We start from the raw sequence: 12155 nt of genomic DNA, 5'->3' as shown, positions 1-12155 counted from the left end.
TTTTGTTAATCAATTTTTGCAGATGATTTTTAATTTTAAATAAAAAACGTTATGAAAAATCATGTACGTTTCGAAGTTGACCTGTGAACTGTGACCAGCACGTGTCCCACATGGTTTTACAGCAAGCAGGTTGGCGTCTGAAGCAGAGCAAAGCGGCAGCATGCGTGGCAAAGCGAAAAGTAAAACAACCGACAGATTGAAAAGACCGGCCCCGAAGGAAGAAGCTGTTCAACAAATTGAACAGGTTAGTGTTGTGTGAAAAAGTATTGTAATAAAGTCGCGCATTTTCTGTATACGTTGCTGTTGTATGCATCAGGTCTATCTTCAGTAACGCTACCGGTAATGTCCAGTTGAATCTGTTTTATGTACCAGCGACTACAATAGTGGGCCACCATCACAAAGCGCTTTACAACATGCAGTAACAAGAACATCCATAATACTTCAAATACAGAGAAATGCATCATACATGCTATACAGTGGAAAGTGTATCATACATGATATAGTAGCATAATGCATGAAATAGTAGAAGCAACGCAGCAACTAATAGTAGATATCAGGCTTAAAGACCATGGAAAGCAAGAACAAGTGGATCTTGAGAGCTGATTTAAAGCAAGTGACGTTGGGAGCATCACGCACCAAAGCTGGGAGAGAGTTTCAAAGAGTCGGAGCCATGAAGCTAAATGAGCGTTGCCCAAGTGTGGTGCACTTTTGCTTGGGGATAACAAGCAGGCCAGAGTCGGAGGACCTCAGCTTGCAGGCAGGGACATAGCGGGTCAGCAGGTTGAGGAGGTACTCGGTACCTGTGTGATGAAGGGCAGTGTAGGTGAGCAAGAGAGTTTTGAAAATAATCCTTAACTTTGCAGGTAGCCAGTGCAGCTGGGCAAGACTGGGAGTGATGTGATCACGTTTTTTTACATCTGGTAAGAATCAAGGTAACAATCAGCAGTGTCTGTGATATTAGTTTGAAATTTTGAAGTAAACAAGCAAAGCAGATTAGTAATATACAAAAATGTTTAACATTGCTTACCTTTCTTGTAGCATGTATTAAGTCTTCAATGCAGGTACTGTTTTTTGGCTGGTTTAAAATAAATAAATAATGTGGCAGCCCTGTCAGTTGTCCATGGAGCTCTCTTTTGTCACTCCTACTTATTTTATACATACCCAGTTAAGATTGGCCTTTGTCAAATCATTCAGTCTAGCGAGAGTCAGTTGACAGTAGTATTGTCCAATTGTGCAGGCTTCATATTCTTCCTTCCTGCTGTGTTAAGAAAACCAGGTTCATAAGTCGGAAATAAAACAACATTTATGACGGATAAAAAGAAGTATGTTGATGGCGTCGAAATGTAGTGTTTTCTTGGCTTACATTGTAAAAAGATAGTTTGCGGCTTTATGCTTCTTTTGGTGCAACCCAAGGCACAACAACTGGCATGTTACTTGAAAAACACACACACAACAAAACGCCAACGTGCTTGACAGACTCTACAAATGCTGCTAGCGAGTTAGGCCGTGTGCCCACACAGACAGAAACGTGCTTGTTTGCATGTAAACAGTAACATTGGCTAGTGGTCTATAGATCACAACAACATTTCAGAGGTAATCTGAGCAATTCTTGGACCTACATGGGCTTCTCATGTTTCAGTATTTCAAAATAAACAATCCAGTAGCCTTTCATTGTGAAAACAAGCAGTAGTTAATAAATCTTTCAGGAGTAAATCTAGACCTGGTACGTTACAGGAAATACCTTTCAAGAGTAAATATAGACCTGGTACAATACAGCAAGTACATCTTTCAAGAGTAAATCCAGACCTGGTACATTAGAATAAATACATCTTTCAAGATTAAACCTAGACTTGATAAGTTACAGTAAATACATCTTTTATTAAATATGTAACAAACTCAGAAAAAAGGCTTGTCATTAACTTTCTTACCCCGGGGACTGGATACCATACCATGCCCACTACAGAGTGCAACAATGAAGCTCCAGATCGACCGTGAATAAAACCCGCCCCGGTGTCAATCTTTCTGTTGCACAAATTAGAAACACTACTTGGAGGCAATTGCCAAACCTCTTCCTTTTTATAATATCCTCGCTTACTGTGCACCCAGATACACGGCAGATTACTGGTGATCAATTACTAAAATTAATACATAAAAAAATATGCATTTGGTGAAATGTTACATGACCGATTTATATGTCTAACATATTATTCAGCATTTAACCACTTTAGAGTTTTATACATTTTTAAACATCCCTAATATATGTTGCTCTTCACTTTCATTGCAGCTCCCTCTGTTCAGTGACGAGGCTGGTCCTGATGGGAGTGATGAAGATGACGAGGACCTGACAGACAGTGAGGAGAGCATCTACTCTGGCCTGGAGGACTCTGGAAGTGACAGCGAGGATGACGACGAGGAGGAAGAGGCAGAAATGAACTCTAGTGCTGAAGAAGTGAAGAGTGGTATTGAAACAGCACCACAGGGACAAGATGCTACAGGGAAGCTGAGCAAACTGCAGTCGAAGGTAAGGTCCTTATTAACACAAACTACGATTTGTCCACTATAATCCCACTGGAGTTGAGCGAGAACTAAACCGTGAAACTCTGGCATCACAGCACATGTGAATGTGGCTGTGATGAAACTCTGGCCCCACAACACATGTGAACGTGGCTCTGAGTTGAGCAGGACCAGGGATAGGGTTGATGATTTTCATGATTGCGTTGCATCAGTCAGGACGCCTTTTATACCAGACGCCGTCTCAGGCTGAATGTCTTAGATTCAAATTACTGCCCTCTCTGAATTAAAAATTAAGAAACACAACCGTAACTTCTGGATCCACCATTCTCAACTCGGACACAGCGCTACTTTATCCCGCATCATCTACATGAGACTTGACACGTTCATTGTGTGTAACGTCAGCTGCACGGCTCCGCTGTGCAATAGAAACACATCCAGGCTCCTCCTAACCTGCCCCGGGCTGGCTCTGCTCCGCTCTGCAGTGGAAACACATCCAGGCTCCTCCTAACCTGCCCCGGGCTGGCTCTGCTCCGCACTGCAGTGGAAACACATCCAGGCTCCTCCTAACCTGCCCCGGGCTGGCTCTGCTCCGCACTGCAGTGGAAACACATCCAGGCTCCCCCTAACCTGCCCCGGGCTGGATCTGCTCCGCTCTGCAGTGGAAACACATCCAGGCTCCCCCTAACCTGCCCCGGGCTGGATCTGCTCCGCTCTGCAGTGGAAACACATCCAGGCTCCCCCTAACCTGCCCCGGGCTGGATCTGCTCCGCTCTGCAGTGGAAACACATCCAGGCTCCCCCTAACCTGCCCCGGGCTGGATCTGCTCCGCTCTGCAGTGGAAACACATCCAGGCTCCCCCTAACCTGCCCCGGGCTGGATCTGCTCCGCTCTGCAGTGGAAACACATCCACGCTCCCCCTAACCTGCCCCGGGCTGGATCTGCTCCGCTCTGCAGTGGAAACACATCCAGGCTCCCCCTAACCTGCCCCGGGCTGGATCTGCTCCGCTCTGCAGTGGAAACACATCCAGGCTCCCCCTAACCTGCCCCGGGCTGGCTCTGCTCCGCTCTGCAATAGAAACACATCCAGGCTCCTCCTAACCTGCCCCGGGCTGGCTCTGCTCCGCTCTGCAATGGAAACACATCCAGGCTCCTCCTAACCTGCCCCGGGCTGGCTCTGCTCCGCTCTGCAGTGGAAACACATCCAGGCTCCTCCTAACCTGCCCCGGGCTGGCTCTGCTCCGCTCTGCAGTGGAAACACATCCAGGCTCCCCCTAACCTGCCCCGGGCTGGATCTGCTCCGCTCTGCAGTGGAAACACATCCAGGCTCCCCCTAACCTGCCCCGGGCTGGATCTGTTCCGCTCTGCAGTGGAAACACATCCAGGCTCCCCCTAACCTGCCCCGGGCTGGATCTGCTCCGCTCTGCAGTGGAAACACATCCAGGCTCCCCCTAACCTGCCCCGGGCTGGCTCTGCTCTGCAGCTCCACGCTGCATCTGGAAACACATCCAGGCTCCTCCGAACCTGCCCCGGGCTGGCTCTGCTCCGCTCTGCAGTGGAAACACATCCAGGCTCCTCCGAACCTGCCCCGGGCTGGCTCTGCTCCGCTCTGCAGTGGAAACACATCCAGGCTCCCCCTAACCTGCCCCGGGCTGGCTCTGCTCCGCTCTGCAGTGGAAACACATCCAGGCTCCCCCTAACCTGCCCCGGGCTGGCTCTGCTCCGCTCTGCAGTGGAAACACATCCAGGCTCCCCCTAACCTGCCCCGGGCTGGCTCTGCTCCGCTCTGCAGTGGAAACACATCCAGGCTCCTCCTAACCTGCCCCGGGCTGGCTCTGCTCCGCTCTGCAGTGGAAACACATCCAGGCTCCTCCTAACCTGCCCCGGGCTGGCTCTGCTCCGCTCTGCACTGGAAACACATCCAGGCTCCTCCTAACCTGCCCCGGGCTGGCTCTGCTCCGCTCTGCAGTGGAAACACATCCAGGCTCCTCCGAACCTGCCCCGGGCTGGCTCTGTTCCGCTCTGCAGTGGAAACACATCCACGCTCCTCCGAACCTGCCCCGGGCTGGCTCGGCTCCACTCTGCACTGGAAACACATCCAGGCTCTTCCTAACCTGCCCCGGGCTGGCTCTGCTCCGCTCTGCAGTGGAAACACATCCAGATAGGATAGAGAGAAATGTGCTGTTGTTTTCCCCTTGTATGCCAAGGCTTCAGGTTCATTTTCAGATAGAGCACAAATCTGTTCTGACTGCTGAAGATACTGTAATAGAGAATACGTGTGGGAAGTGGGAGCCCTGCACACACGTGTGTGTGTGTGTGTGTGTGTGTGTGTGTGTGTGTGTGTGTTCATGTTCACTGCTTTGAGCTCTAGAGGCAGAGAGAAATCTGTCCAGTCGGGCTGCCTTGGTTTTCTTCTGTTTTCCTATTTCAGAGAGACTCGCTACTGAGAAATTCTTATACATTTTCAGCCAAAGCACCGGAAATGAAATAATTCAGTACCAGTTTCCAGCTCTAGTGGGCTTGTATCAGAAAGTAGATGCTGTGAGAGAGAGAGAGAGAGATCTCATAAAACCTGATCATACACTGTTTTTATTTTATATTAAATGTCAGTTTTTAAAATGTTTCTAACAATAACTTGTTTTGCAAACAGAAGATGTGCTTTAATAAATGCCCATCCTGCTTTATTTAAATTAAGTATGTATAATTCTATAGAGGCACATGACCATGCTTGCGGCAGGACTATGTGGCTATGTGGTATGATTATGGTTGAACACAGATTAAAACACCCCCCCAATACAAAAAAATGAAATCTGTGTACCTCCAATAAACAGTTCACGTGACTTCTTCACTCCTTTCCCAGTGCAGTGAGTTCTGCAAGGTCCCACATAAGAACATAAGAAAGTTTACAAACGAGAGGAGGCCATTCGGCCCATCTTGCTCGTTTGGTTGTTAGTAGCTTATTGATCCCAAAATCTCATCAAGCAGCTTCTTGAAGGATCCCAGGGTGTCAGCTTCAACAACATTACTGGGGAGTTGATTCCAGACCCTCACAATTCTCTGTGTAAAAAAGTGTCTCCTATTTTCTGTTCTGAATGCCCCTTTTTCTAAACTCCATTTGTGACCCCTGGTCCTTGTTTCTTTTTTCAGGCTGAAAAAGTCCCTTGGGTCGACATTGTCAATACCTTTTAGAATTTTGAATGCTTGAATTAGGTCGCCACGTAGTCTTCTTTGTTCAAGACTGAACAGATTCAATTCTTTTAGCCTGTCTGCATATGACATGCCTTTTAAGCCCGGAATAATTCTGGTCGCTCTTCTTTGCACTCTTTCTAGAGCAGCAATATCTTTTTTATAGCGAGGTGACCAGAACTGCTTCCTACCTTGTCTTTCATTGATTTGTTCTGAAGGGTTGTTGTCTGTGCTTGTGAGGTTGTTGTTGCTTGCAGGATTTCTAGCTATCTTAGTGAGATAGCGAGGTTTACTAATTTCCTAGTGCATTAAAACTCAGTGGTTGGCAGGTTATCGGTGTGTTTCAGTATTTCCTCATGGATCTAGGAGCTGTGGGAAACTAACAGTTATTGGACATCAAATGCATTTCTGTCCCATGAAGAATTCGGCATATAGCTTGTCAGTGAAATAAGTCCAGATGGATTATCTAAAGCAGGACTTCTCAAACCTGGTCCTGAGGACCCCCTGTGTCGCCTGGATTTTAATTCCAACCGAGCTTACTTAACTAGACCCTTCATTGAACTAATAATTTGCTTAATTAGACCTTACTTATTTTCAGGCCTTACAGTTGCAGTTCAAGTTACTGTTCAAATGTTACAGCTAACTTGAAATATGCAAGCGTTCAAGAGCTGAAAACAAGTAAAAAAAATTACTAATTAATTAAATTATTAGTTCAATTAAGGGTGTAGAAAACCAGCAGACACAGGGGGTCCCCTGGACAGAGTTTGAAAAGCCCTGATCTAAAACATGCTGAGAAGTACAGCATCTAGCTTTCAAAGTTGAAAGCAGTTATCCATCTTAGTCACCAGATGGCACTATTCTACCTGGTTAAAACTTGGTTTGACCATTTACAGTCTGAATATTGGGGAGATACGCTCTGTCCTGATTTATTTCAGCAGGGGAAAGAAGTTAAACCACTTCATTGTATACATTTATTTTGCCAAGTTATAACAGAGAGCTGGGTTTGATATTTGGCTTGCAGGGAGCAGTCTAATTCTGTTTTTATTTAAGTTCATAGTACTTCAGTATGTGTTTTACACACAGCTGCCCTCTTGTGTGCTCAGGTGTTTGTAGCACCACTAAAACCACCAGTTCATAAATGATCTAAACGAAACTAAACTAACAATGCACAGTAATTGTTTTGATTGATCCGAAGGGATTCAAAAGTAAAAGTATCTGTTTCAGTAATAAAATGACGAATGAATCATTATTCAAAATGACGTTGTGATGTGTAGTAGATGAGAGAGCCGTGTTTCAGGGTTAACCCTCGGTTAAACCATTTTAAAGGGAATGTTGCGATAGATAGTTGAAGAGCTTTTCTCTGTGTTGAAACGGTATGGGCAGCTGGTAACGCCAGCAGGGAGCAGAAATCAACAGTGAAACGAAAGGCTTTATTAAAATTGTGATGAGCAATTTTGGGATTGAAATGTATTTTGACTTTCTGCCATTCGTGCTTGAGTTGTTGGCCTCTTCTGTAAGCCTTAGAGCAGCGTTTTTCGCACTTTCTGTTTTTTATCATGTGACAAGATTTTTAGTAGTATGTGCTGTATTTTGTATGGAATCTACCGGAGGTGCTGTATACTCATCCAGCACTTTAAACCAGAGGTGCTGTGGACTCATCCAGCACTTTAAACCGGAGGTACTGTGGACTCATCCAGCACTTTAAACCAGAGGTGCTGTGGACTCATCCAGCACTTTAAACCAGAGGTGCTGTGGACTCATCCAGAACATTAAACCAGAGGTGTTGTGGACTCATCCAGCACATTAAACCAGAGGTGCTGTGGACTCATCCAGCACTTTAAACCAGAGGTGCTGTGGACTCATCCAGCACTTTAAACCAGAGGTGCTGTGGACTCATCCAGCACTTTAAACCAGAGGTGCTGTGGACTCATCCAGAACATTAAACCAGAGGTGCTGTGGACTCATCCAGAACATTAAACCAGAGGTGCTGTGGACTCATCCAGAACATTAAACCAGAGGTGCTGTGGACTCATCCAGCACTTTAAACCAGAGGTGCTGTGGACTCATCCAGAACATTAAACCAGAGGTGCTGTGGACTCATCCAGAACATTAAACCAGAGGTGCTGTGGACTCATCCAGCACATTAAACCAGAGGTGCTGTGGACTCATCCAGAACTTTAAACCAGAGGTGCTGTGGACTCATCCAGAACTTTAAACCAGAGGTGCTGTGGACTCATCCAGAACTTTAAACCAGAGGTGCTGTGGACTCATCCAGAACTTTAAACCAGAGGTGCTGTGGACTCATCCAGAACATTAAACCCCTTGTCAAAACTGTTGAGGTACACTCATGTTTCTCAGGTGATGCTTTAGTCAGGTTTGTGATGCGAATATGGCGAGCCATTTTAACATTTAATCCCCAGTTTCTGATATTCACCATACTTAATCTTACTGGTACCAGTAGGGTTTTCTTCATATTGGTAGTAACATTTTTGATATCAACAATTCTCAATATGTTTATTTAAGTAGAATAGTTTATTGGACTTTGTTTCACCTTGACAGGTCTGTACATTCTAAACATAGTTGAACACAGTGTGTGTTTGCTAAGGGCTTTCTTTCCTTCATTCTTCAGGTTAAAATGAAGAAGTTGAATTTTATACTCTAGAAACAGGAACAGTTGAATGAATAGCATGTTTCAGATTAGATGCACCTTCTTGTCTTTTCGAGCAAGCTGGAAATCAAGCAGTTCCAAACTGACAAGGCCCCGAGACCCACGTCTGCTACAGGTGAAGAACTGTGCACCGCGGACGTGCAGCATGTGCCTGTGGATCGAAGGGAGGTCCTGCCTTTCAAGGGGTGAAGAGGGACTTAACTTAAAATTGAAAACCAGGACCTCCCTTTGACCCGCAGTCACATGCTGCATATTCGCAGTGCTGACAAGATAGCTACAAAACCGTGAGTTGCAGTACATACCACTGTATCTGCTTAAATTGGAAAAGTATTCAACCCTTACAAAAAACAGGAACTCTTATGATGTTATTTCTTTTAATATGCTGCTGTTTTCTTACTTGCCAGTAGGGCTCCACTGGTCTCTTCTTTGGTTACTTGACGTACATTAATGTAAACTAATGTTCATAGCAGCCTTCAGCCACAGACAACTTTGCTGATGTAGGCACTGTGCCAGCCTCCCTGGTCTGGGATGAGATGTCGGCAGTGTGCCAGCCTCCCTGGTCTGGGATGAGATGTCGGCAGTGTGCCAGCCTCCCTGGTCTGGGATGAGATGTCGGCAGTGTGCCAGCCTCCCTGGTCTGGGATGAGATGTAGGCAGTGTGCCAGCCTCCCTGGTCTGGGATGAGATGTAGGCACTGTGCCAGCCTCCCTGGTCTGGGATGAGATGTCGGCACTGCGCCAGCCTCCCTGGTCTGGGATGAGATGTCGGCACTGCGCCAGCCTCCCTGGTCTGGGATGAGATGTCGGCAGTGTGCCAGCCTCCCTGGTCTGGGATGAGATGTAGGCACTGTGCCAGCCTCCCTGGTCTGGGATGAGATGTCGGCACTGTGCCAGCCTCCCTGGTCTGGGATGAGATGTCGGCACTGCGCCAGCCTCCCTGGTCTGGGATGAGATGTCGGCACTGCGCCAGCCTCCCTGGTCTGGGATGAGATGTCGGCACTGCGCCAGCCTCCCTGGTCTGGGATGAGATGTCGGCACTGCGCCAGCCTCCCTGGTCTGGGATGAGATGTCGGCAGTGCGCACTGCCAGCCTCCCTGGTCTGGGATGAGATGTCGGCAGTGCGCCAGCCTCCCTGGTCTGGGATGAGATGTCGGCAGTGCGCCAGCCTCCCTGGTCTGGGATGAGATGTCTGCACTGTGCCAGCCTCCCTGGTCTGGGATGAGATGTCTGCACTGTGCCAGCCTCCCTGGTCTGGGATGAGATGTCGGCACTGTGCCAGCCTCCCTGGCCTGGGATGAGATGTCTGCACTGTGCCAGCCTCCCTGGTCTGGGATGTAGGCACTGTGCCAGCCTCCCTGTCCTGGGATGAGCTGTCGACTCTGTGCCAGCCTCCCTGGTCTGGGATGAGATGTAGGCACTGTGCCAGAAAAGTCTTCCAGTCCTTTTGGACCTGGTTCAGAAGTGTACAGTGGAAGGATTTGGCTGTTGGCTAGCACATCATGTGGATGATGCATCTATAGCCCCTCCATTTTCAGTACTGCACAGACTTGGTGAAACGCTGTGCCGTAACACTTCATAACACAATTCCATTCTTCCATCAGAACCTCATTCAGTGTGCTGTACATGCCAGCTACAGTGCTGGTAAGTGAGTCAGCCGTTCATGTCCTTTATTGAATATGCCCTTGACCAGCGATACAACTTGCTGAACAGTAACATTGATGAAGCACTGTTAGTAGCACGTGTGTTCCTATATCTAAACTTTCATTTTAAAGAGTGATTTTATGTATGTATTTTTATTTATTTTTTTATTTTTTTATTTCCGTACTTTGTGCCTTGCAAAAGCATTCAGACCCTTACTATGGTGTCCCATTTTGTGAAATTACAAAATGATGCATACACATCTTTTAAACTGTTTGTTTTATTCAAAACTTGAATGCTCAAGCTGAAGACTTCTAAGGGTAAGATGAGTTACAGTAAATGTCAGCAAAAATTTAAAGATTTTTTTTCCGGCATGAAACACGGAAAAGAACGGTGTTAAAAAACAGATACATGATTAACCCATTGGTTTAAAAAAAATTACAAAATGTGCATTCAGATTTTTTTAAACCATTCAACTTGAATAAGCTGAAGACTTGGGTGGAAGCAGCAAAAACTTTATGGCAGTAAGATCCAAAACTCGGTATTACAGCAGCACTTACAGCCGCAAGTCTTTTTGGGTAAGTCTCTACCAACTTTGCACAGCGGCTTGGTGCAATTTGTACCCATTCATCTTGGCAGATTTGCTCAAGCTGTCTCGGGTTGCTTGGGTATTGCTTGTGGACAGCAGTTTTCAAGTCTTTCCACAGATTCTCAATAGGATTCAAGTGAGGACTTTGACTGGGCTACTCAAGGACATTCTTATTCTAAAGCCACTCCAGTTTTGCTTTGGCGTTGTGCTTTGGATCATTGTCCTGCTGAAAAGTGAATTTTCGCCCAGTTTTAAGTCTTTAGCAGACTGAAACAGGTTTTCCTCTAGTATTTGCCTGTACTTTGCTCCATCCATTTTTCCTTCAATCCTAACAAGCTTTCCAGTCCCTGCTGAGGAGAAGCATCCCCATAGCATGATGCTGCCACCACCATGCTTGACTGTAGAGATGGTGTTGAATGGGAAATGTGCTGTGTTGGGTCTGCGCCAAACGTAACACTTGGCATTTGGACCAAAAAGTTCCAATTTGGTCTCGTCTGACCACAACATCTTTTGCCACATTTTTGCAGGATCACTCAGGTGCTTTGTTGCAAACTCCATGCAGGCTTTGAGATGGCTGATTTTTAGTAATGGCTGATGCACTTTTTCTCCCATCTCAGCCACTGAACTCTGTAGCTCTTTTCAAGTTGTCATTGGCCTCACAGTGGCATCCCTCACCAGTTTCCTCCTTGCCCGGCTGCTCAGTTTGGAGGGACGGCCTGATCTAGGCAGTGTCTGGGTGGTACAGTGCACCTTCTATTTCTTGATGATTGAGTAGACTGCTCACAGGGATATTCATAGTCATATTTTTTGTACCCTTCTCCTGATTTGTACTTTTCAATGACTATCCCTGACTTGCTTTGAAAGCTCCTTGGTCTTCATGGTTGAGTCTTTGCTTGAAAGTCACTGCCTGACCAATGAACCTCAAACAGGTGTTTTTATTCTGAAATCCTGAGAACCACTAATATTGCACACAGACAGAGCCCATTCAACTAATTGCGTGGCTTGTTAAGGTAATTTTATGCACCTGAATTAATTTAGGTTTGCCACTGCAAAGGGTTTGAATACTTATGCAATAATGACTATATATAACGCATATTAATTCCTACTTCAAAGTGTCATGACTGCAAACTTTAAAGCAACAAAATGTGAAAACTATGAGAGGGTCTGAATACTTTTGCAAGGCACTGTATTATTTATGTATAATACTACTGCAACATGTACAGTGTGTGTAGCTTTACACTGTATACACATGTGCAGGAATTGTATAAATACCTTAGTTGAGCATCTCCATGTTTACTATTTACCTATGCCCAGTATTCTGTGAGTATATTAAATAACCAGTTGGTTAGGATTCAAGATGCACCTTCAGAACCTGTTAGTGTTTTGTTTTTGTTTTTTTGCTGAAATTTAGTTTTTTTTGGTCTTTCTAGAGGCAGAAGTCCACCCCAGTAAAGGTGGTGAAAGGAGAGCTGGAGAAGCAGCCGGGCAGTGCTGCACTGGGAGATGAGTATGAGCAGGACTCTTCAGACGAGGAGGTAAGTGGACTTCACAGTCTCTGATAGCA

General features: G+C 46.1%; 1 protein-coding gene across 1 annotated transcript in view; it reads left to right on the top strand.

Moving 5' to 3' along the window:
* Positions 1-102: 102 nt before the first annotated feature.
* Positions 103-12155, top strand: part of LOC121313709 (ribosome biogenesis protein bop1-like) — a 72977-nt gene continuing 60924 nt past the window's right edge. Inside the window, exons 1-3 of the mRNA XM_041246529.1 lie at positions 103-244; positions 2285-2521; positions 12022-12126. Coding sequence (XP_041102463.1) covers positions 161-244; positions 2285-2521; positions 12022-12126 — 426 coding nt within the window. The 5' untranslated portion in view covers positions 103-160. The remainder of the gene's footprint in view (positions 245-2284; positions 2522-12021; positions 12127-12155) is intronic.

The sequence above is a fragment of the Polyodon spathula genome, chromosome 3, assembly GCF_017654505.1.
Source record: "Polyodon spathula isolate WHYD16114869_AA chromosome 3, ASM1765450v1, whole genome shotgun sequence".
Taxonomy (NCBI): Eukaryota; Metazoa; Chordata; class Actinopteri; order Acipenseriformes; family Polyodontidae; genus Polyodon; species Polyodon spathula.
Note: the sequence above shows the minus strand (reverse complement) of the source record. Positions and strands in the feature narration are given on the sequence as shown.